A 27109-nucleotide genomic window follows, 5' to 3' on the forward strand; every position below is an offset into this window, starting at 1 on the left:
CAGCCTGCCACTTAATGTTGTTTGACCATTGGGGATGCCAACCCTGTTCCAATATTAGATTAGAAATGGAGAAAACTTCGAAGAAAGCTCCTCGAATACCGTGGTCCAGATAAATGTTTTCTTTTTAATTACTTATATCTCCTATATTTTCTCTTCTTCCATCTCAGATTAAGTCACATCTCCCTCCTTTTTCTCTCTTTTGTGTTCTTCGTATTTTGTTTTTTTATCTCCAATCTATCAGCTTAATATTTTAGGTTGAGTGGTGATCTTAACCAGGTATCAGAAAGGGAAGTCTATATAAATAAAGACAAATACTATGAGATTTTATGGATGAAATCAAAATCAAAGTCATGAACATATCTTTAAAGAAATATGAAGAGGTTTTTGGCCCTCACAAAGTGATATCAAACATCATGCTAAAAACTTTGTCGTATTAATGGACCTTTGGTGCCGAACAAAAGTAGTGAGCCTCAAATATTCTTAAATATGAAACAAAAGTGGTTCAACTAGAGAGGGGAGGATGGTTAAGGTATGATAGACATTCTAATACTAAATAACCACAATGTGATTCGTAACTTAGCTTTCTCAGACAAGTAATGTGTGCTTGCTCTATAGAAGAGTAATTGACTTTGGATAAGAGCAAGCTCTTGACAATATTATTGAGAGTATAATATATGAATGACTATTTGAGAGGAGGTTCGATAGTCTTTTATTTGAGGGTGGAATTTTTTTAGGTGTTAGAATAATAGTTGGGGTGAGATATTTTGGATGAAATATAAAACAAAGCCATGAAAGTTTTTGAAAAACTTAATACACATCATTCAATTAATAAAGACAATTAATGACGGTGTTGGCATCAACATCAAGAAATATGCCCTAATAATTGATTCGAGTATAAACCATCACTTAATCCAAGTTTATTCTATAGTGCATTGAGTTGGAGATCCAATTAGATTTTCACTTTGTTTTCTTTAACTTTAGATTATATCATTAAACATAGTTATAAGCGACATAATTGAAATCCTATATGACAGGACAATTGTCAAGTTTTGAGTTAGTGTAAGATACTTGACTCTAATTTATTGTTAGTCAGATGATTATCATTTAAGAATATGATGTGAGGTTTATAAATATAAAAAGAGATAGGAACGCCAGAATTAAAAAATTCTTAACAAGTTGAGAAAAACAATTATTTATATTGCCTTGATCGTTGAAGAGATGGTTGGGAAGTGATGAGAACTTTAATTTTCCCACCAAAAGAGAAAATCATCAATGAATTCTTTTCATGTTTCAAATAGACCAATCGGAAACGAAGTTATTGATAATGTCTTTTCCCGACCTGAAATAATGGACGATATTTAATGAGCTGTTTGACTTCTCTCTTTATTTCAATGGAGGTGATATGAAAAACAAAATTATATTTTATATTTTCAATATTTTTTTATAGGTTTGGTAGGCGATTTGGAAATTGAATCCCAACTTCAAAAGTTGCTCATATATTTATAAACTAATGGTAGTTATCAACGAAGAAGAAGTAAAATAATTTAAAATTGAAGAAGAATGAAAAGAACTCGAGAATGGCAGTGGGTGGTTATGGGGCAATTGAAGTGTGAAGTTTTGGAAAATGAAACACCTTAACACTTAGTACGAGATAAACACGCGTGCGAGAAAAATTTACATATATTTTTTTTATTAACCAGAGTCGATTGGTTGGTTAAGTCAGTTCTTGATGGTTCATATGAACCAACTCACCGATTGGTCCGATCGTGATTTTTATCGAATCAATCGACCGACTTTAGTTTGGTAAGTTTCCATTATTTGACTCAATTTTTTCAATTCTTTTTGCTCACCTCTCCTTTCTCTACTCAAATTCATATTATCACTAATAAAACAAGTAATAAATTTGGTACTATCAAAACGAACATAGTTCAGCGGTAATCGACATATTTCTCCACTACCAACAATCCTACCTTTATTTTAGGCTAAATTACTTTCCTTCGTACCTAAGGTTTGGATAATAGATATATTCTGTCCCTGTCCCTGAAATTCAAAAGATACTTTATTTTAGTTCTTCGGCTATTAGTTGTGGCAGATTTTATTTTTAAAAAAATGATGTGGCAATTTTTTTTCTGTATATCCTAGTATTGTAATATATATTAAAATTAATTTAAGTTCCTACATTAACTTATGAAACTTTAAAAAAAATGGTATATTTTTTTAAAATAAATTACTTGTTAATAACAATAACATAATACATTAAAAATATGTCAATTTATTGTTTTTTAATTTATCAAGATAAATACTACTTTTAAAGTATTCAATGTCATTAAATATTGTCAAATTTAAATTATAAAATTACATAATTTCATTATTTACCAATTATTAGTATTGTCCTCACACCATTCATCATTTACTGATATGTAGCTTTTAATAAATTGAATTGGGTTGATAATAAAATAAATTAATAAAGTGAAATTTAATATATATATATATATATATATTTTTTTTTTTTCAAAAAATATTATTTCTATATTTTGAATCTCTATGCACACTTTAAATTTATACATTTTGTTTTACATTAAAATATATATCAGGTGCATGACGTGCTAAAAGACTAGCATTAAATTTTGAAAAATATGATTTTTGTATTGGACGTGAGATTGGTGGTTGAGAAATGAAACTGATGATATAAGAATGAGACCTAACGATCCAAACTCAACTTTTCTGATGGTCTTAGAAACTCGGTTATAGTTGGCCTTCCAATCTCAACCTCGAAAGAATTTCGTCTATTCAGTGGCTATAAAACTGAACCATATCATAAAAAGCTCATTAAATGTCTCCTTTAGCATATCTAAAATAAAGTTGAATTGTTCTTTCTTCCAACTAGACTATCATTCTTGCAGCATCATAGGGAAAGACAAAATATTCATCACAAAAGATTGTTCACAATCTATCTATTCTTCTTCTTTCCACTATGTTATTACATCGTTCACGGTATCCATCGATGTATCCCCTAGTCCTCAACCATTACTTGTTTCCATCAATGTTAATCCCTAACCCTCCTTAAATCACTCTCTCACCATTAATCCCACGGATGGATGACAATTACCTTTTATTTTTTTTGGCAAAATCAACTACTAAACATTTTGTGTCATTGGGTTGGAAAGTTGCATAGATGGAACTGAACCATGCTGAAATACACAACTGGGGAAAGGTATGAACAGATCCAACGCGTCAACATTTACTTCCTTCTTGTTAGATTAACCATATTGGTACGAAAATTTTGTGGTTCTAAGTTTGTGACAAACACCAACCTTTTCAAAGGGCAAATAGTTCTTTTAACAAATTAAAAGCATTAGATAAAAAAATGATTTTGAAAATCCTAATAACTTAAAAAGCACCATAAACTGCTTAGAGAAGAACTCGTGCAGGATCCTCACTGGAAAGCATTTTTCTCAAAAGCTATCCCAAATTCACCGTGAGTGTTATTGTAGTTTCATTCTTTTAAAATAACAAGTTTCTATGGATATCGCTAATTCAACCTGGTGGAAGGGTAAAGGGGTTTTCAGGAGAAAAGTCTAAAGCAAGTAAATCAACTCCCAGATATCACTGAAACATTTGATCATATGGCTGAAATAAAAAAAAAAAATTATAAATCTAATATCATGCTTAAACAATTAATAGCACAATATACAGGAGGAAAGTCTATCTACTTCCACTCAGCATCAACTTGTTTTGAATTTCTAGGGCAGTTTTGGGAGTCCTATAGGAAGCCTTCAACCCCACCACCGGCTCTTACTTCTCTGTAAACGCTAAGTGCTTCCTCCATAACCTTGGCTTGAGCTAGCAACTGAGCTCTCTTCTTTCCAGATGGATGAGTAGAAAGATAATCTCTCAGAGCCGAGTCACCGGTTACCTTACCCAACATCTCGTATACTGTGGGTGCAACCCTAGGGTCATATCCAGCGGAGGCTATCAAAAGCAGACCAATGTAATCCGCTTCCATTTCCATCCTGAGGGCATAAAAATTTCGGTATCAGAATTTGAACCCAACCCGTTGGTAGATGGACAGAGTTCTTCGGTGAAACTGTTTTTATAATAATGATATAGATCACTCTATAATGGTTGCATCCTGGAGGCAGAAATAACAGGCTGTAAACTAATCCCAAATCCACCTCAGTTTAATCACCCTTCAAGTATTTTCAGATGCTCGAACTAGAGACTTTTTTGTGGAATGCTTGACAAATCATATAAAACAAAACCAAAATGAGCAATGTACTAGGCCTTAGGCCTTCGTATTCATCTCGTGATGATTCAAAGGTAGGTAATTAGATGCACTAAATGAAAGAAAAGCTCTTCGGCGCTAAGATACTTCTAGTCTTTGTTCATCAAATGAATATTTATTCGTCTACAACCAAATCTTTTGATGCAGAGCAGCTAAGTAATTCATTGAACAAATAACAGATAGCATGATGACGGCAAAATAACATGTTTATGTACTCACACACATATATTGAAGTAATGCAAAACAAAAAAAATCTAACCACGAACTATAACTAAATCAATATAACCAAGAAAGATTAAAGAAAAGTATGCTGAACTTACCGTCTAGAGAATGGAAGCCTCAAGAAAAGAGCTGACATAGTGTTGACAATATCAGGCATGACGAACTGATAAAGGATAATTTGTAAAATGGCAAACCCCAGGTTCTTTGTGATACCCTCTGCAGCATGTCGAGCCACAGCATGCCCAACCTAATTGATGAAAACATGATCCACCCAAGATTCTTAAAGATTATGGCATGACTAAATAGGCAGTGAGATAAGTGTACATTTGCAAGTTCAAGAACAAAAAATGTTGATATTGATGAAAGAATCAAGAGAAAAAATATTGAAATTCAAACTCACAATAGCTACATAACACAATACTCCTCTTAACTCTAATAACATCTAGTCTTATAGATCATCTCCAATAAAGAACTTGATACTATGATATGGCATAACATACCTCATGACCAATAATAGTTGCAATTTCTGCATCACTTCTAAAGTGCTCGAGCAAGCCAGTGAAGACAACGATCTTCCCACCGGGCAAGCAGAATGCATTAACAACCGGTTCATTGACCACCAAGACTTCCCAATTCAATCCTTCCAAATGCGAGGTATCTGCTTGGGACCCCTGTTCCTGACCCTTCTTTCTACTGCGTTCAACCCATTTGTCATCAAGAATCTCATCTTCGCGGGACCATTTACTTTCCACCCTCTCGGCCCCGGCATCGCTAAGCGCCATCAATGTCTCATGGCCACTGCCTTCAGGTGCTCCTATCACAGCCTCTGATGCATAGCCCAAATCACTCCACACATTCTCTTGCTTCAACCCTCTTTGTAATGCCTCAATTATATCCTTAGCTATCAATCTTACCCTCACACTTTCTGGGTGTACGGCCGGCAATATTTTACCCTTAAAAGCTGCCTTCATCTGCTCAAATTGCGACTCTCCCAGCCTCCTCTCCATAGCTCTGGACAAGATCACAAAATGCCTTCGTTTTGTATAAGGTATGGTTTCTAAATTCCCATAATACACAGTGACAAATACTCCAGAACCCACAAACACGACTATCATTACAGTTTTTGGATCTTGAAACCATCGCCGAGGTCCTCTGGGCTTAAAATGCTGGACGCGGTAGCGATCAACATAGTAAAATCTCTTGGAATCACCCAAGAAGGGATTGTATAGCCTCCTATTCTCTCCAACTTGCTGACCAAATCTTCGTATTATTGGAGAAGCCGGTTGGAAACCATAAGAATTAGACTGTTTCCCAGCCGTAAACGAAGAGCCCTTTTGGGAAATTCTTGACCTAGGATGATCTCGAATTATATCCTTGGGAAAAATCTTTGAGGACAGGTTCCGAAATGCATCAAATGAAAACTTGGATCTTCTGTAGCAACTCATATCTCTAGATTAATAAAAACACATGTGAAATCCAATAGATCAGATTCAATTAGAAGAAAATAAGTCTCTCAAAAAAGAGTATCCGAATTCATCTGTTGAGAATCTTCCCGACGAGGGGAAAGTAGGATCAAAAGCGAGGAAGAGAAGTGGAAGAAGAAACAGAAAAAGAGGGATCGAACGATGATAAATCGGAATCCGGATTAATGTGGAAGTTTTTGGTTGCATGGTCATCCCGACGGTGGCGAGCCGATACTTCGACGATTTGGCGCCGCTGGGGCATGGATGAACGCATCATCTTAATATTTTGCCTTCGAAATGGATCAGATTCAGCCTTCAGGTCGAGAATCTTCTAAGCTTCTAGTTCTACCCGAGTCTTCATTTCTTTCGTTTCTTCAATCTCTTTTGGGTAATTGGGCTGCTGCGCACTGTTCATACAATTTTGGTTCATATTTGTCCAAATACCCAAAATAAAATATAAGGCAAAATGTCTTGTCTTCATGACAATCATACCCCTCCCTCAATAAATTTATTTATATTTTTTCTAATTAAATACTGTATCAGCATTCAGCAGTTTTTTTAGAAATGAAAAATAAAACTTTTGCCTCTTAAAATCTCCTATTATCAAATTGGAAGATCAAGCCAGAAGTCAATAAGAAGACGAACAAGTTAGGTGTCGATGTCGATAATTCAAAGATCAATAGGACTGAGGCCAATGAAAATCAACAAGTCAAAGTGATCGATCATCTAAGAAAATCAATATGATAGAGATCGATCATCCAAAATTAACGGGGCATTTTGTATTTTTGCCCCAAAATTTTATTTTTGGGCTTTTAATCAAACACCCATCTCTATAAGGGCATTTTGCCCAATAGCTCTTCTCCTTTCACTGGTCGAAGTGGCCCCTTTTACCCTTTAACACTTGCCATTAAAATTACAAAATTGAAAATATCTCTCTAAAATCTGTAAGATGAAAAAAATGATCAACAGGTCAACTAAAAAAAAAATCTTATGCGTTCTAAAATGTTTCACACACTCATATAATTGATGATTAAATACATGGACATGATCTCCAAGCAAAATAGGTGGTCAGACGGATTAAAAATAAATGAGCAAAACTAGACTTCGGAGATTGAATACACACCTAATTAAGTTTAGGTAAGTTCTTTTTAGTTTTTTTCTTTTTTTTTTTTTTGAGAGAAAGTTCTTTTTAGTATTCATTCTACTAGGTTAAAATTAAAATTAAGACTAAAGAGTAATTATTGGTATTTGAAATCTAAGAAATTAAGTTTAGTTGAGTGCATTATCAATGCTAACACAAGTATAGTTGAATTGGTCGAAGCATTTATTTACAGACTTGAGGTAAGAAGTTCAAATTACTACAACAGAAAATAAAAAGTGGTTTTTTTTATTTCTTCCTTTTGTTCAACAAAGGTGGGATTTGGGATTTGAGATTAAACTTTCGAACTCAAACAAGGTAATTTGAGCTATTCTCACAGTGATAGTATAACTATTTCTCATATTATTTTTATGAAGACAATGTATGTGACTTGACTAAGGATAACCACTAGACTCAATCAACTAGATTTATATAACTCATTTTGCATAATCAAAATATATATTAAACTCATATTTCCAAGTCTAAACCTCACAAAACTCAAATTTATTGAGATGGGGAATCAAAAAATTCCAATCAATATGCAACCACCAATCTGAATATAGTTCTGAATATAGTTCGTCAGTTTAATGGATAAGGTTACCATTCAAAAGGTCAATTATCCAATCTCTACCCTCAAAATTGCGTTGAACTCAGAGGGGAAAAAATCAGGATATAACTTTTATATACGTCATTCTAAGGATAACCATTGACCCAAAGTCCCAGCCAGTCATTCCCCAACCACAAAACAGATTCGAATGGAGCAATAACCCATCTTAAATATAGTTCATATAACAACGTTCTTTAGGAAAAAAGCCAACTAAACAAGAATCCCACATGAATCAAAGGCCGACAGTATCTAGAAACAAAACCAGAAAATGTTTCTGTTCCCTAGTTCCAGATATCCAAAAGCTTATCCGGAGACAAGATTCTCAGTCACCAAGAAGTGCCTCTGCCTTAAAACAACATCACAACAGAAGAACACTCCTAATGCTGCTTTCTAGTCAGTTATATCCATGTTCTATATGCTAAAAGGGCTACATCAAAATGCATTCTTATCAAGTATAGAATATGAAATGCGTCCTAATATAACATAAACTTACAAGAGAAGAGCGAGAATCCACACTCCAATGACGTATATGAACCACATACAACTTGATAAACGGTTTGAAGACGAAGCATGTCCACACAAGTTAAACCCAAACCATACGTCATTTGGTATGGCAGTGTTGTAGTTAAATGTGATGGGTCTAGAATTATCACCAGAGATTTTCACTGTTGTTGGGATCCAGGCATCTGGTCCAGAGCGATAAAGATAGACGTAGCATATTTGGTAAGCACAAGGTCCATTTATGTGAAATGTATCGGTTGAACATCTTTCAAATGTTCTTCTGGATGGATCATCAATCCTTGGCACATAAATCTGGCACACAAGTCGAATTTCACGAATCACGACTCATCATACAAAGCAGGCTTCTTCAATGTTTAATTGTTACATATGAAATTCCCAAATTTATGTGAGAAAAAAGAGAGTTTACATGGTTTCTGAATTATAAACACGGTGTTCTTTCAAATTCCTAGAAAGAACAGTATGTTATAACATTAGAACAAATGATGTTTTGAAACTTTCCAAATGTTTTAGGAAGTTTTGGACGTCTCAGGGCTATATGATGTTGCTCAACTTGGTCTAATGACTGGATTTTTCAAAGATATTAATATAAGACTAAATACAAACCTGATTTTTTAAGTTCTGAAACATATAAATCAACAAGCTACCATCCCATCATAATCGAGAAATAAACCCCTGATTTGATTTCTATTCCATTTGGTACCAGAAAGATAAAGGATAATACCAATCAGTTACTTTAACCTAGAGCAACTAATATGCTTTTACATTGCAAGAAAAACGGATATTACGAAACTCCGATGCAAATTTCATCTATGATTTCTTTCGTTAACCATTTCGAATGTCTGAAAATTAGGGCGTTCTATTCCGAGAAAATCAATGGGAAAATTAAAATTTAAAGAAAGCAAACCTGGTTGCCATAAGCATCGCCGAAAGAAAGACTGATGTGATCCCTAGTGTAAGAAGGTGACGAACAGCTCGTCGATATAACAACCGAGTAAGAGCAACTCCCGGCTTGCTTTACACCGAAAATTCCACAGCAAAGGCGCAAAAGCAAAACATAAAATCGTTGTCAGATATAGGCCAAAAAGAATCAAAATGAGTGCAAAATGTAAAAGGAATAACCGATAAATATAGACCTGAATATATGTTAAATTGAAATTGAAGGATTCAGCGGGTTGAGGCAGCAATTGGGTGGCCTCTGAAAGAGCGAAAAGGAAGACGGAGCTGAGCAGAAAACAGAGTAGTCTCTTCATTTCTTCTTCCGTCTGCTTCTTTGGCGCTGAGGAGTTCCTGGAGAAGACGAACACGCGGAAGATTACAGAGGCAGAGAAATCGTACGCGAGGCGGTTTGTGGAAGGCCACACTTGTATTCAAAGAATCAAAACTCTCTCCCTCTCCATCGTTCGTCCTTTTTTTTTCTTTTTCTTTTTCTGAAAATCTCTCGTTAGTCCACGTGGAACTTGGAAGGGTCGGTGTCAGACAGTCAGTGTCAATAAAGAAAAATGATAGAGAAAAAAATTCCAGAGTTGTGTAAATAAATATAAATAAATTCTAAATTTTCGTTTTATATAATAGTTAATGTTTCGTAATGAAAAAAAAAAAGGATTATACGTGGCTTCCAAGGTCGGTTTTAGCTTCTAGTTGAACTAAAAAGGTTTTTTCTTTTTTGAAAGATTATTAGTCGAGATATACATAAACTGATCTAAATACTCACGGATATTAAAAAATAAATAAATTGCAAAGAATGGTAGGGAAGATGGTTTTATAACACATAAATGGCGCAACTTCATGGTTTAGTTTTGGACCCTTTTTAAAGTTTAACTGCTTATTAATCACCCTATAGAAAAGTTTAAACACTAACCTTGTAATTTAACAAAAAATAAATTATATAATTTTTCTTTAATTGAATTGAATGCCTACCAAATTGAAAAAGAAAAAAACCAATCGTAATAAACAAAATAAATTTAAACTAGAAGTCAAATTAAAGAAAAAGATGATCAAGTTACGTATTTGCTTACTGGGTCCATCTTTGAAATTTGGAGCTTTTGTTTTTGTTTTTTCTTGTTTTGTCTTTTCCCCTCAAATTACACTCTTTGAATATGCAAGCACCAAGCAGCATATTGATTTGATAAAGTTCAATTAATTTGAAATTCAACTCTAAAAATTTGGAAAAAGAAAAGTAATAACATACATAGCAGATATTGGTGATCAGTTATTCAACTGTGTCATAACAACTCCATCAAATCCAATTCTAACATCAGATTTGATTTAATATTTTTAGATAGACCAATCAAAACCACTGCTAATACGGTGGATCAAAAATAAAAATATATCTAACCCACCACACCACGGCGGACATCACAGCGCTGCGGAGAAGCACAGAATTGCATAAGCAAGCCATCTCCACGTGGCCGGCAGACGAGGGCCGGCCGCGGAGGGGGCCGGTGGGGGAGGAGGCGGCGGCGGCGACGGCGGTGGAAAGTAATCGCAGTCGTCGAAGCCATACCATGTTTCACGTGGGATTGAGGAGTTGTATTTGTATTCAACAGTGTTGATATCAGAGCCTGAGATTTGTACAGTCTCTGGTATCCAGTCGTCTGAGCCATTTTTGTAAAGATAGAAAAAACATATTTGGTCCACGCATGGCCCTACCACTTCAAAAATGTCTTTGCTGCATTTTCCAAATGCATTCTTGCTTTCAACTTCCAGCTTTGGCTCGTAGATCTGGTTTCAATTGCTAAATCAATCAACCATTTAACCATAATTTAAAAAGAAAAAATAATCTTCGTAAAGGTTGGTCGGACTCGGTGGCTTTCTTTAAAAACATGTTTAATAGGTCTCAAACTACAAAGTATCCGATAAATTTTTAAACTTACAATATTGTGTCTAATAAATTCTTAAATTTTAAAAAACGAGCTTGAAATTTTATAGAAATATTGGATATTTTTTTAATTTGTAGATTTATTAGTTAATACGTAGAAAGATTAAAGACCTACTAAATACTTTTTAAAATTCGAGGAAGGAATTACCAAGTCTAAAATTGTAATTTAATATTTTCTTTTTCTTCTAGGTTTTGAAGACAATTCTACGTTAAAATTTTAGTTTGATTTCGAATCTTTAAAAGCATTCCCTAACTTTAAAAAGTGATGAAAATATAAGATATACATATATTATGTTCATTTTTGTAATCAACAAATATATACATGAACAACTATTTAAAACCTCAAGTAATAGATTAGATTTAGAATTTCTAAATGCATTTTGATTTATGAAAAAATAACGATAATGACCGAAATAATTTTTTAGGTAAAATTTGACGACTAAAACATACCACTTTAAAAGGGAAAGGGGAAATTCGACATGTTCTACGGCTTTTCTTTTGTTCTTTTCTTGCAATCCAAAACTCGAATTTATAAAACTTGACCATGAGATAACAAAAAGCAGAACCAGAAAAATATCCATGTTCGATGAAACTTCAGCAATAGGACTCAGATGCTTAATTACTAATTCAGATGTTTCTAATTGTCTTATCTACAGTCTATAACCTTCCACAGATGAAATAAGAATCAACCGAAATGAACGATTGGGATTTCCTATTCCAGAAACTGCAAAAGAAATTCAAAATAAAATCTCCGAAGAACAAACCTGATTTCCATGAGCGTCCCCAAACAGAACTCCAATTTCAGCACTATTGTAGAAAGGGGATGAGCAGCTTGTTGTTATATTAACCCTGTAATTGCAATCTCCCTCTTGCTGCACGCGAAAATACCAAAGAAGAGGAAGAAGAAAGCAATACGGTCAGTTCCAGCCTCAGAGAAACTCATACAAGCAAATCGACCTAGGAACGAGAGCAGAAATAGAAGAAACAAGAGAGGGAAAATGAAAATCGAAACCTGAATATAGGCGATGGTCAAGGATTTAGGAGCAGCTTGAGGCAGCGAAGCGGTTGATTCGGCGGCAGAAATGGCGAAGAAAGTGAAGACGAGGAAAGGAAGAAGCGTCGCCATTTTTACAGAGCTTTCTTTCGCACCACTGAAACGGACTTCAGAGAGCTTCATTGAGTACTGGGTAGGTAGGTTTTTTCTTTACGGGGAAGTCCCAAAAAAAAAAAAAAAAAAAGTTCCGTCTACGAGAAAACCACGTCGTTTCGACCAACTAGTGGCAGTGTCCTATTACAACAGATATAAATGCGCAAATTTATTTCTGACTATTTTCTAATTTTAATAGTAAAAAAAAAAGCTATTTTATTTTACCAGATTAAAATAAACAAAAGTTAAAAATATAGACACCAAAATAATATGTTTTTAAAGTACCGAGACTAGAAATGTCTAAAGTTTTAAGCTATTAGAAAAAGTATATTATATAATGTAAATTTTATACGAATTTGATAAGGCTCGAGATGAATGAGGCATTAAAATTTAAGACTCATTGGATAACCATTTTTGTTTTTTGTTTTTCTTTTTTTAGTTTTTGGTTTTTGGTTTTCTATTTTTGAAAAACAAAAAGATAACCCTTTTTTGTTTTTTGTTTTTAAAAACCAAAACACATTTTGGTAACTATTTTTAGTTTTTTGTTTTTAAAAAGTTAGAAAATTGAAAATAGAGAAAATTTAATGTAGAGTAAAGATGACAATGGTGTGAATGCGAGTGAGGATTCTCTCCCCCATTCTGATGCTCGTGAAAATTTGTAGTCTCCGTCTCCACCTCGTTCTTGAGTCCGAGAGATGTTCTCGAGAAAAATTATTGGTTTTATAATTATTTATAATTATTTTTATAATTTAAGTATAAAAATGTGTAATAAATATATTTTAATTATTTAAAAAATGGAATCGGGGACAGGGTCGGGACATACATTTCCTATTTTTGGGACCCAATTCTGCAGAAATTTTCTTATAGAGACATAAAAATACAAATTTATTTACGTCTCTCTAAACTAATTTAGAGATAAAAACAAGATTCAAAATATAACTTTTAGAGAAAATAAATAAATACAAAGATAAATAAAAGTTCGAGTGAAAGAAAATTGAATGATAAAATAAAATATAATTTTCAAAGAGATTACGAAGAGAAAGAAAAATTATAAAAGAGGAAATTGTAGAGAGGAAAAAATTAAGAAAAATATTAAATTTTTAGAGAGATAAATGAAATTGACCTGTTAGAAAAAAAACAAAAATATATAAAAATTTGGAGAGAGACAAGTAACAATAAATATTCAAAATATGAAAATTTTAGAGAGAGAAAGAGAAATTTAGAAATAAAAAAAAATTATAGGAAAAAATAATTTTTTTAGAAATAAATATGAGAAAGAAAAAAATGTTGAGTTTGAAAAGAAAAAATCAGATTTTAAAAAACTCTTTTTGAAAACTAATTTTTCCTTTTTTTTTTTGAAATTTATCTAAAACCAAATGATTATCGAAAGAAATTTAACTTTTATTAAATATGCGAATTTAGTTCCATAGTTGATTTTGTGTATGAATTTTTTTTAGTTTAATTTTGCACGTGGACTCATTTAAATCTTCTTTATTTTTCTTTGGATAAAAGTAGTTATTTTTTTTCTTTTTGTGAATTTTAGGAGAGTTTCACATGATCTTTATTTAAATTTGTGAGGAAATACAATGATGATTTAAAATTGCAAATCTTGTTGTCTATCTTGTTCGAGGACAATGGTGATTGTGTAGGTAGTTTTCTCTTTGAGAATAGCACTACGCCGTCGTTTCGATAAAAATTTCAAATTTACGCAAAAATTTTCTGTATTTTTCGAATTTGTACGAAATTGCCTTCTTGTTTTTATCTGGAAATTACGGAAATATCACTTGATATTTTTATCCTCTCGAGTCGATACATGGATGGACGGTGTCGTTTTCTTCAGTAGAGACGTTTCTACATTTTTCACCCACTTGTTATTTATGGACTAAAATTGAAATTATCTTTTACTACAACACGTGGAGGTTAATCAATTCAGCAAATTCAGGTTGACTTATCTTTAATTTATTCGATGTTTAACCAAAAAAAAAAAATGGTTAAAATATTGTTGAAAAATACACCCCAATTCGACAATTTTAGGAAAGCCGAAGTCCAAATTATTTTAATTCATTTCGACAACTCGAATCATTTCTCTTTTTCAAACCATTTAAAATTTTAGTATATTTAGATTAATCTAGACGAGAATAATATATCATCTATTTTTTTCAAAATATTAAATTCTATTTTATCTTTATCTATTCACATGTTCATATTTCAAGTTACATAAATTTGATATTAAGACTGAAAACAGATAACATAAACATCACTATTTTTTTTTATAAAATAATTCATTTATCTTTTTTAACGGAGGTTGGTTCCATGGAAAGGTAAACGGACGATTAAAGTAACATAAAAACTTATTTTTTGAAAGGTTATTTTGATAATTTTGAAAAAGAAAAGATAGTTTTGGTAATTAAAGAAAAAACGTTGGATAAAATTACTAATTTTGTCCCAAGTTTATTATTTAAATTTTTTTATAAAATTATTTATTTTCATTTTATCAGAAGTTAATACTGAAAATTTTTCTTTATAAAATCGTTTTTTTTCTAGAAAATAGTAAAAAACAACCTTATTCTTACCATCATTAAATATTTAACAACTATCATTTTTAAAAAACCTTTATATTTTTCATTTATCTCTTAGTTATCAATTATCAAATATTTAAGGGTAGTTTTTGACAAAATTGTTGGGTGAAAGTCAAGTACTTTCCTCATTTTCCTTGGGTGTGGGTGTGAAGCTTGCGCCGGGCTCCGTGACCTCATTCAATAATTTTTCATATTTCTCGGCGTTTCTTTATTTTATCAGATTGTTAGTCCATTTATTCATAAATTCCCTTGTGTAATTTTCACATAAAAGTTTTAGCCGTTGTCTCGGTTGTTGGATTTCAACAACCACCACCCAAAATAAATAATGGAAAAGAATAAATAAAAACACCATCTATATAGTTGCAGAGTAAATATAAGCCATTAAAGTTACGAGTCTAAATTGAAAGCATACATCCCATTCAGCTGAATAAGATGAAGTTTCAGCATCGTTCTGAATTATGAAACCACACACAGATAACTTAAACATGGTGGAGAGGGGATGAAACATAAATATAGTATCACCGGTGACCCACCACTACAAAACTACGTACTAAAACCATACTATAAACGAAGAACTACAGACCAAACCATTACATAGAGCAAATTGCTGCAGCAGAATCACGGAAGAGCAACAATCAGCAATCCCAGAATCCCGGCTATGATACCCCATTTCTGACCTGATAGTTTGCTGGAGGACGATGGAGGAAGCGGTGGGGGAAACACAGGCTCCACTGGTGGCTCAGGCGGCGGTGGCGGAGGAGACAACCAGGGAAAAGGTGGGGGCGAGTCGTCGGACGGCGGCGGGAAAGTATATGGAGGCACATCAAAGCCAAACCAAGTGTTGTTTGGGATGGAGGAATTGAAGTTGAACAGCAGGGGCTCGGTTTCAGAGCCAGAGATTTCAACAGATTTTGGAACCCAATTTTCAGCCCCATCTTTGTAGATATACATATAACTGATTCCAACACTGCAGGGTCGATCCTTTAGAACAAAGCTATCTGTGCTACAACTATCAAACACCTTGTCTCCGTTATTCAACTTTTTCTCGATGATCTATTTCCGATGTGTAAAATCATTTCATCAGATCAAAATAGCACAAAACAAACATCAAAGGAAAATAATAGTTTATCTCTATTTAGAGATTGATTGGGAAAACAAAAACTGGTGAGAACCATCGTTTATAAAATTAGAAACAAACCCTACAGTCTCGTTTGGATTCGGGGAAAATTATTCTCAGAAAGAGGTTAAAAAGTAAAAACCATACGATTACTAGTTTAAAACCCTACTATTTCACAGTCTCGATTAAAAGTGATCCGTAAACAAGCAGGAATTTCATATATGAAAAAAGGAAAGAGCCAGAAGAGAAGGAAAACCTGATTTCCATGAGAATCTCCAAACAGAACACCAATTTCGCCGGTGGTAAATGGAGCTGAAGAACAGCTTGTAGCTATGGTAACTTCGTAGGCGCAGCTTCCGACTTCCTTCGCGACACGAAAGGGGAAGAAAAAAAAGTAAAATACCAAAAAGTCGAAAGAAAATTACAAAATCGACGGTTGAGAACAAAGAGAGTTGAAACACAGACCTGGATGTAGTTGATAGGAAGGGATTTGGGAGCGACGGAAGGCGTCTTGATCGGAGCCGACACAACGGCGGCGGAGCGGACGACGGCGAGGGAAGATAGCAGCAGCAGCAGCAGCAGCAGAGGCGACGGAGCCCTCTCCATTTTCCGATGGCAGTACTACTACTCGCTAAAGATGATGCGTTGGTTTTTATAACGAAAAAAATACTTAGTTATTAAGTCATTAAATTTTAGAAACTCTTCATTAACCACCGATCATTTACTGTGCCAATACACCACTATTTAAAATTTACAACCATTCAATTTTTGAAAAAAAAAATTATTTAGTATTAATTCGTCAGCACTTAATCGAAGATAATGCGGAAACATTTTTTTTTTACTTTTCAAAAAATTAACTTTCGTCCATTTTTTATTGATGGTGAATACAGAAATAGGTGTTGTGAATAATTAAGTATGTCTTTTTTTTTTTGCCAAAAATAACTAAGTATGTTACTTTTTAAAAGCATACAAATATTTTAATAAAAAATGTAATGCCGTTACTGGTTGAGCCTGCTGCCATTTTGCGGAAATATTTCTGAAAAGGTTGTTCATGTTCTAGAATAAAAAATAAATAATAATAAATAAGTGTAAAAGAAATTAAAGTGTATTTTTAAAATAATAATTTTCTTCTTGTACTTTTCTATTTTTTGAGGATGTTCCCTTTGTACTTAATTGGATTTTCACAAATTACTTGTTTTATTAATTACTATTTTAATACAATTACGAATTAATAAATGATAATTTAAATGAGTAATCTAACTAAACGGATCATGATAAATAATAAGTTCGACTTTTCATTCCATTCTTCGAATTATAATATTTATAAAAAAAAATTTGATGCATGCAATGATAATTCTAACGACAAACATTGAAAATAATTTCTCAAACAATCTCATATTCTGATTTTTGTATAATGTTATACATGCAGCATTATATTATCTTCGTTTTTTTTAAAGCAAAGTATTATATGTTTGTAATCGAAATAAAATATTGTTCCATTGTATTATAAAATGTAAAAATGGTATGTTTTTCTAGCTTTATTTATTTATCAATATATGTTTCAATTAGTCCTTTTTTCTTACTTAAAAGGTTAAAATTGTGTCTACATGATATTAAACTTCATAATATATATAACAAATTCCAACAAAATTTAAAGCTAAACTTATAATTTAAAATTTGTATTAAATTAAGGACTTACTAAAACACCATCTTCAAATATCAAACTAGTAATTGAACTAATATAAATACGAAAAATAATTAGAACCAGCTAGATAAATCATTTGCAATTTATGTATTTGTTTTTATGTTTGTCATATTTATATAAATACAAAGTAATCTTGAATTTTCACTGTAATTTATTTCTAAAATTATGCTTAAATAATATAGCTTACTAGGTGCCTAATTAAGGCTATACTAAATGTTCATTTATTTCTAAAAATAATAATTTTTTTTCTTAAGGATAATTAATGTTGTTACACATCTAAACATGGCTGGTTAGTTGCATTTAATTATCTTCAACTACCATTTTTTTAAGTGTGATTTGACTCTAATTATTTGAAAGTCTATTTTCACCTTGAGCGAACTATTCTTTATGAGTGTATATATTTTATTTTCCCAAATATATTTGTTAAGAGTGACATTAGAACACGTCATGAGACTCGCTCGTTGAGAAAAATATGTCAAAGTTTCAATTCGAACACATTGATCAGTATGAAGAGCGACAGGTAAAATTATCTCTAAATACAGGGAGGAAGTCCAACTCATAACTAACCTATAGAAGCAGAAATTGCTAGTCGAAGATATTTTGATAAAAGGCAAAAAATCTACCAAATGCCAATTTCAGAGTATCAAAATGGCAGAGTCACGCTTTTTAAAATTTTCCCTATAAAAGACAGAGTCTACACTTTACAAAGTTATGCAATTTTTAAATATCTAATCAAAATTCAATTCGATACCAATACAAGTTTAGCTCAGCGATAATTGATACTTGTCTTTGATCAAGAGGTCGAGTTCGATTCCACCCCACTTGTTGTACTAAAAAAAATTCGATGCCAACTCGAATTAAATACTAACTTGAGATTTAGAGTATACATAGTTGAGTACCGCACTGGTAAGTTTCTGTTTGTGAGTTACAATCCCAGGTGGCAAGACATCCTACATCAATAATATTTTCTTGCCTGGGTTGAGGCAATTATATAAATAGCATACAATAAATTTGTAGTTTCAAATACATTACAAAGATTAAAATTTTACAAAACAAGAAAAAAAATGTCAAACTTAAATGTGATGTAAGGCATGTAAATAACAGTTAATTAAAAAAAATTAAAAGTTGAAAAAATACCTATTCATTTTATGACACGAAATAAAAATTCCTCTTTCATAAATCAAATTTAATCAAAAAAAAAATCCAATTTTGTAGTTTATGTGAAATAAAGAAAATATTCGAAAATTTAAAAGCCAATTTATTAAATACATTTTTTTTATTTTATTAAAAGATTCAAATTGGTAAAAGAACTGAAAACTATATAAAAATGTACTTGTGAAAATGTAGCGAAATTCAAGTAAGGCAGTTATAAATAAAAAAATAGGAGAGAGACGATAAAAGGCTAAAGAGTTGTCGGACCTGAACGATGCCACGGAGGACGGAATCCAAATTGGATTAAACGTAAATTCATAAATTTTGAATTGCCGCCTCTTTTTTCAACGTACGAAAAAAGCAATTTTTGTTTAGTGTCCAAAAAAGAAAAAGAAAAAGAAAATAAATAAATAAATAATTTTCGTTAGAACACGAGTTTCACGTGGCACAAGATGCACGGACCACGTCCCGCTACCGTTGTTTAATGTAACCACGTTTTACCCGTTGATTCTTTTTTTTTTTTTCTTTCCATTTCTTTTAGAAAATTAGAATACTCCAGCAGTATTGGAAGTGGTCCCTGTACGATGGTATAAAAATATAAGTGCTTTTCTTTTCATCATCATTATATAGGTATGGCATTGTACTAAAAGAAAATTATATACTTATGATATTAACTATCCATCAACTTATTGGACCTCGACATTTTTATGTACCAATAAATTCGACATCGATAAAATAGATAAATGATATTTCTAAAATATTATAAAAAATATCAATAATATAAACAAAATAAATATGAGTTATTTTAAATTTATCTAAAAATTGTGAAATGTTTATTTGTTAATTTATACATGGTTTACAAATTCTTTTTTATTTTTATAACTTTCTTCATAAAATCAATATCCACATTTAAATTTTTGATGGAGAATTATACTAAATTAGATACATGGCATAGAATGACATAGTGCTTTTTCTTGCAACACTATTATATGACTAAATGCATAAGAGAATAAATTATAGCGGGAGTTAAATTTTAACTTCAAAATTATACACCTATTTATATGCAGTGTAACAAATTAAACTGGCTAAGAGCTGCCAAACTCTAAAACTGTAGATTAACCAATTAATAACTAGTTAATGTAAAGAAGCTGACTAATTTCAATACGTAAAAAATAGTCTATAATTTTTTTATATATAGTTTTTCCAATCTGATCTTCCCATCTTAATATATTAAAATTTATTCAATTACATACTTTCATGGGAATTTTGTTAAAATTTGTTGACAACAAAAAATACACATATCATTAATTGTTATATTAATATATTTTAACATATCAATATACTACTCAGATACTATATCACACGTAAAACTAACATGTTCCATCAATAAAATCTACATCTTATCAACAGAGCTAAAACAAACTGAAAGAGAGAATTATAAATTATAAATAAATAAATTGGGAGATGGGTCCCTTGATTGTATTACCGAGGAATTGTATGGTGGTGTCATTTTCCTCTATAAATTAATAGACCTTTAATTGCACGAGTGATCAAACGTACGAGTGGGTCATTTGATGACGTTGTTTTTTTTTAATTTTTTATTACAATTTGTGAAATTGGGGATCGAACTCACAATATGTCAATTATCGTTGAACTATACTCGTTTTAGTATTTGATAACGTTGTTAGTATGTAATCATTTAATTTATACTGTAAATATTTCATTTTTTAGTATTATAATACATAGGAGTTAAGATTTAAACTCACCATATTCAGGTTGAAGATAAATACTTTTACTACTTGAGGTATGTTTAGGTTAGTCTTGGTCCTTCATACTTACATATATTCATGATATGAACTAAATCGTCGAAAATTTTAAACTATAAGAATTAGTTGTTACCAATTTAAAACTATAAAGAACTAAACCATCACAAACTAAAATTTAATAGCTAAATCATTATTTTAAGGAGACCAAAATATTTAAAACTTAAAATAAAATTAAGATATTGGTAAATGAAATTTTGAATATTAAATTAATCTTTGATTTATAGATGGAGTATTCCTTTAATATTGATTTTTTTTTTCAATGGTTAATTGCTCGGTTTTTTATACTATACAAAAAATAAAATAAAATAAAAAAGAAAATTTTGCTGGGTCTTTTTCCCCTCGTGCATGGGCTGTAAGCGTCGGTCTTGTCAAGCTGCACCATATTTTAAGGCCCAAAATAAAGCCCATATTTGGAAGAGGTTCATAAAGGGCTTACTGTAAACATTATCATTACTGTTACCATTTTTGGTAAGTTTATTATTTATAAAATATAAATAAGATTAATATTTAGAGCTGTGACAAATCTCAGGCCTGATGTTTCAGAATATAACTTATAAAACCAATGAAAAATTACTTAATATCATAAAATTATACAAAGTATATTCCATACACCTTTAATTCCTATCATTAAATTATGTACAAGTATACAAGTTTGAACCACAATTTTGGACTATACAAACCAACTTCAAAAATAAATGTATAAGGACAAATTCTCTTACTACATCTGAATTATTGATAAGTTGTCTTGCGGAATTATGTCAAATTTTGATTCATCTCATAGTAGATTATTTGGTAGTTGGTACACACTACATTGATATTAAAACTTGTACTTGTTAGGATAATCATTACTCCATAGGTATGTTTGAGAGCGATGGTAGAACGAGTGATCTTGAAAAAGAAAAAATTTAAGTAGAATTTATTTTTCAAAATCAATATTACCTTAAAAATAAATTTAAAGTTATTTTAAGCGTTTATAAAAATTAATTTTTTAATTTGCGAAGGACAGTGATTTTGACAATGACATAAGTAATTTTAGTCATGTCCAAAATAACTTCCAAACTCACCTTATATGCATGGCCAACAATTCACCTCTAATTAGGTTCATATGCATACACACGATTAACTTACATCAATGAAGCATATATATTCTTTTGCTAAACTCGAACACATACTACTTAAATCAATACCATTTTATTTTGTTAAAGTAAGGTAAGATTCTAAATCCAAAATCAAATAGTCTATGCCTTAAAACTGTGTTGTTACACATAAATTTCAACCTCTTTAATTCATACAAATCTTCCAATATATAAGTAGGCGGATAGGTTTGAGTGGAGGAAAAAAAAATTGAACTCAAAATATTGTTTTGGGATATAAGCAAAGGTCAATGGCTCAATCCCTTGAATTTAAAAAAGAAATATTGGAATATATAATTTTATTAATGATCAAAAAGAAAAACTCTCTCCAATTTTTGCAGATCTCCGCACAAAGCCCGTTTGGAGAAGCAGTCCTAAACAGTGTTAAAATTGTATAACTATTTCCATTTTGCCATTATTGTTTTGCTTCCAAGCTACGTCATCTTCCCGGCCATTTCGCCGGCCGGAGAATTATGTAGTTTATGTCTGTGACTTAGCACCCATTTTCAACAAAAGAATTACTAGAAAATTGCTACTCCTTGGATCCATTGGACATTGGTGCGCCTTTCCCCACAGGATTCTGTCCCAGACTCTGACCCCGACGTGGCCAACTGGCAGAATTTCATTAGCCGACAAAATCGATGCGAACTCTTTTGCTTTGCAGTGGAACACGTGGCGAGTTAAAAAACGACTTTAGGAGTTTGCAGCCGAGTTACTCGTGCTGAGCCGTGAGTCGTACGATGAACCGGTGGTTTGTAGACGTTTCTCGGTTTGGTTTTTTTATGCTTGGTGGCTTCGTGCTCTAGAACTAGAAAGTCATTTCTCGGTACGGTTTTGCTTTTGTTATTGGGAGAGAACTGATTACAGGTTACTATGATTAGTTCTTGTCTACCAGGAAGCTACTCGGTTCTTATAGACCACAATAAGGAGAGAAACGGTTCAATATACATAAGAGATGTTATAGAGAAGTGAAAAATATGAAAGAAAGGGATAGAGACAAGACTAATTTTGTATGCAAAAACATAACTAGTTCTTGATCGATTTAGGGGACCATAACTAAATTATTAACTTTTTAAAATATTATTATTTTTTTATAATCGCCTTTTTAGTATGTGAGGCGTGAAGAACCTCCCACTCTAAGAAAGATAACAATTATATATATATATATACACACATTTATTGATTGTTTTGATGAATTCTTATACTACTTCATTAATTAATATTTAGAAAGTGATAGTGGTTAGTAATATAATTAATTATATATTTTTATATAGTTATTAGATTTGACCGTCACAGTCGACGAGAATGTGGACAAAATTATGGAATTTTCAGGCATTGTCTTGTTCATTCCTTTCCCTTCTTTAATTAACAAATTATATATTAGGCTGTTCTCTTATTTAAAATATTTTCACTTAAGAAAATAATTATCATGTTTCGTTTGCTCTCTTAAATTTTTAATATTCCTTTCATAAATTTGTGTGTGTATAATTAATATTTAATCTGTCAAACTATTTTTTGAAACTGAAAAAAAGGGAAGAAAACAAACGACAATCTAAAGTGGCTAATTTTGGATGTTTGTGGATTTCTTTTAAATAATGAAACAATTAATTAATGTTTCGTAAATAACAATTGCAATCAAATTTAGAAAACCAAAACAAATAATTAAATTAAGCACATGATCATACAAAGCTGTAAACTGTAATCTATGTTCGGAAAATTTTCAATAAGCAATCCCCAAAAGGCCACGTGTCTTTAATCGTGTTGTCTAATTTCGTTGATTCTTATGGATGCAAATTTTCACAGAAATTTGTTATAATTTTTTTTTATATAAAATTTTAGTCAATATCCTAGGCATTAACAAATTTTTTCTCCTTCTTTGGAAAAATATATAGAAACCTGAAACAAAAAGTCAAAGAAAAAGAAAAGTAATAGAAAACCAAAAAAAAAAAGGGATTTTTTGTTTTGTTTTTTTGATGTCCAATTCACGTAAAGAAATATATAAATATCATATCTTTAAGAAAGTGGATTACTTCGAAGACAGCCAATAGATTTGGACCATTTTTTTTTCCAAAGTGGCTTTGGAATTGGGAAAATAAGAAGATGGATGTGAATGAAAATTAGGTCATCGGAAAAATAAGGGTTTATACAGCTAAGCTTGTGGAACATGATCCTTAAGATACTCTTTGTTTTCCCCAAAAGCGACTACTTAGTACTTTGTATTATACGCCATGCATCAACTTCCTCGACTTATAATTATAAAACACATTCAATGCCGCATACCAAGAAAATAAAAGAATCATATTCATGCTTACAAAATATATACAACCCTCACATACGTTCTCTCTGTAAACCATCAAAACGGCCTTAATTTGTAGTTCGTATTGAATCCCAATTATTGTGTTCTACTCCAAAGAAACCCATTGGAATGGATTTTAAAGATACCAAAAGTATCTTTTCCAATTCATTCACACGATATCGATATCCCTCATGGATCCTCATTTTAACCGTTCTTGTTTTTCAAATTTACCTCATTTTCACCACAACTTGCTCCCTCCCACTCTCCCTTACCTCTTCTTCCCCCTTCAAGTTTCTAAATTCCAATTCTGACGTCGAAGACCCCTGCAGCTCCGGTAGAGTCTATGTCTATGACCTACCACCCATGTTCAACACAGATTTGTTGCAACAATGCCAATCATTAGACCCTTGGACCTCACGCTGCGATGACGTGTCCAACGGAGGCTTCGGCCGCCCAGCCACTGAGCTTGTCGCCGTTGTTCCGGCCGGTCTTGCTTCGACGTGGTTTTGGTCAGAGCAGTACATGTTGGAACCCATTATGCATAATCGGATTCTTAACCACAAGTGTAGGACGTTGGAGCCAGAATCAGCTACGGCCTTCTACATACCGTTTTACGCTGGTCTCTCCATCGGACGGTTCCTATGGCAGAACTACACGACTTCCGATCGCGATCGTGACAGCGAGGCGTTGATCAAGTGGGTCCAGGATCGGCCCTATTGGAACAGATCATACGGCAGAGATCACTTCATTACGTTGGGACGACTGACGTGGGATTTCAAACGGTGGGGGAACAACCAGTGGGGGTCCAGCTTCGCGTTCATGCCGGCGATGAAAAACGTGGCGCGATTGATCGTGGAACGAGAGCCGTCAGATCCACTCGACATCGGTGTACCCTTCCCCACAGGATTCCACCCTAGATCCGATGCTAACGTGGTGAACTGGAAAAGCTTTGTTCGTAAACGTAACCGAACGAACCTCTTCTGCTTCGCTGGCGGAACACGTAACGGAATAAAGAATGACTTCCGAGCGCTATTACTGAGTTACTGCGTCAACGAGTCGGCCGAGTCGTGTCGAGCCGTGAAGTGCACGGGGAATCGGTGTGCAAGTGGTGACTCGACAGTTCTCGAGACGTTTCTCGACTCGGATTTCTGCTTGCAGCCGAAAGGGGATTCGTATTCGAGAAAATCAGTGTTCGACTGCATGGTGGCCGGTTCGATTCCGGTTATTTTTTGGGAGAGAACCGCTTACGGGCAATACGAGTGGTTCTTGCCGGCCGAGCCGAGTAGTTACTCGGTTTTTATTGATCATAAGGAGGTTCGGAATGGGTCGATGTCCATTAAAGGAGTGCTGGAGAAATTTAGTAGAAAGGAAGTGAGGAAGATGAGAGAGAAAGTGATAGAAACGATACCGAAAATAGTTTATGCGAGTACTCCCGAGGGACTGGAGAGTATTAAAGATGCGTTTGATATTGCGCTCGACGGAATTTTCGAGAGATTTAATGAGCGTAAGCAAAGACGATACTTTTGATTGAATTTTGTTTTTGTTTTCATATTTGTAACTTATAAAGCGATATATTTAATTTTCAATCATCTTCATTTGATGTTCGTCTTGGTCTTTTCTTATGCAATTCTACGAGGATAACTATTATGATATTTATTGCCTAATTGAGTTTTTAGATCCGGAGAATTCAAAGCAAAGGGACGAGTTGGTTATTAATTTTTGTTGAGTTGGTTATTAATTAGTTTAATAATTTATTAGTTCAATTTTTTTATGGAGTATGGATCTTGCATCGTCTCAAATTCAAAATATTCAGTTCTATTTTTTTTTCCAACTTAAATGTCTAAATTTCTCATTCTCAAATTCCGTCGAGTAATTACAATGACTATTTCTCTCTCTGTATTTTATTCTATTTTTATTTATTAACTTATTTTTTAATCAAAATATTAAGTTCAATTTTTTTTTTTTGAGAAAAATTATTAAGTTCAAATTTGTTCCCAACTTGAACCCCAAAATTTCTCATCCCCAAAGTTCTTTCAAGATAATAATTATGGTTATTTTTACTATTTCAACTTTATTATATTTTTATTTCTTTTATCTCTGCTCTCAAAATTTGATTTTGAGTGTTCAATTTTTTCCCAATCCCTCAATTTCCTCCAAACTTTTGCCCTATGAAGTTTATTTCCTCTCCCTCTATCTATCACTCGTATCTCTCTCCCGCTGAATCTAACAAAAAAAAATCTTCTCTTAATTGAGGAAGACAACGAAGCAAAAATTCCTAACTTCGATTAGTTTAAACAAGAAAATAATAAAAAGATTGCTAGCGGATCTTCCTCTCTCATCTGAATGGATGCAATTAGCGTATGGCGGTCTGAGACGTAAGGGAAGGGATGCCGGGGAGAGACGGGGATCTTCGTTTTGCATCCATGACAATGCGACTAGAAGAGTAGGGGAATTGTGAAGGATAGTGTGAGTGAGTGAAGAACTATAACGAGAAACCCTTCAACATGTTTGTTGGAGGGTAAAATCTGACACAACACATGAAACGACCATGATAGCTCAATATAATCATATACCTTATTCTGCTAAGGTATAAGGTCATACCTATCATGCGAACTAACCTATGAAACTTTAAAGACCTAGCAAATCTTCTTCAAATATATCAATTTTTACCTTAAATTTTAAATTTAATCAAATTATACCTTAAATTTTGGATAAATGATGTAATCTTACATCAATAATAAATAAGTATTGTAATTTTTATCTTATGTTAAACCGTTGATTCAATGTAGCAATTAAGAACTCCTATTTATTTTGTAGAAGTTGCAAGTTTAATTAATTAAATTTTTTGGGCATAAAAATTTGACTGATATTCTACGTGTCAGACTTGATTTGGATGGAAAGTAACGAGTTAGGCAAGTTTTATACCTTTTTTTCTTTTTTGGTAAAATTATTGGGAGAATGTGAGTTGAACCCAAATAACAGTACCATTTATTTAACAAATTTAGAGAGAAAAATTAAAATGGGTTAAAGTTCGGAATA

At 32.5% G+C, this 27109-nt stretch overlaps 3 protein-coding genes and 1 pseudogene across 3 annotated transcripts; 1 reads left to right on the top strand and 3 right to left on the bottom strand.

The window, feature by feature from the left end:
• Positions 1-3606: 3606 nt before the first annotated feature.
• Positions 3607-6416, bottom strand: LOC111011501 (Peptidase family M48 family protein). Its single transcript, XM_022285289.2, has 3 exons — positions 5008-6416; positions 4606-4754; positions 3607-4013 (listed from the first exon to the last, which is right to left on the bottom strand). Exons 1-3 carry the CDS (start codon positions 5950-5952, stop codon positions 3764-3766), a joined length of 1344 nt encoding a protein of 447 aa, XP_022140981.1. The 5' UTR covers positions 5953-6416; the 3' UTR covers positions 3607-3763.
• A 1788-nt stretch (positions 6417-8204) lies between these two features.
• LOC111011611 (uncharacterized) lies at positions 8205-12367 on the bottom strand. Its single transcript, XM_022285456.2, has 7 exons — positions 12128-12367; positions 11880-11987; positions 10597-10958; positions 10004-10071; positions 9371-9597; positions 9142-9249; positions 8205-8528 (listed from the first exon to the last, which is right to left on the bottom strand). The coding sequence occupies exons 1-7, from the start codon at positions 12290-12292 to the stop codon at positions 8205-8207; spliced, it is 1362 nt and encodes a 453-aa protein (XP_022141148.2). The 5' UTR covers positions 12293-12367.
• Positions 12368-15177: 2810 nt separating this feature from the next.
• Positions 15178-16594, bottom strand: LOC111011405 (embryo-specific protein ATS3A). Its single transcript, XM_022285142.2, has 3 exons — positions 16424-16594; positions 16215-16322; positions 15178-15894 (listed from the first exon to the last, which is right to left on the bottom strand). The coding sequence occupies exons 1-3, from the start codon at positions 16562-16564 to the stop codon at positions 15460-15462; spliced, it is 684 nt and encodes a 227-aa protein (XP_022140834.1). The 5' UTR covers positions 16565-16594; the 3' UTR covers positions 15178-15459.
• A 7547-nt stretch (positions 16595-24141) lies between these two features.
• LOC148208369 (xyloglucan galactosyltransferase XLT2 pseudogene) lies at positions 24142-25634 on the top strand (annotated as a pseudogene).
• The last annotated feature ends 1475 nt before the right edge of the window (positions 25635-27109 follow it).

The sequence above is a fragment of the Momordica charantia genome (assembly GCF_013281855.1).
Source record: "Momordica charantia cultivar OHB3-1 chromosome 10 unlocalized genomic scaffold, Mcharantia_2.0 BLBB01000010.1, whole genome shotgun sequence".
Lineage (NCBI taxonomy): Eukaryota > Viridiplantae > Streptophyta > Magnoliopsida > Cucurbitales > Cucurbitaceae > Momordica > Momordica charantia.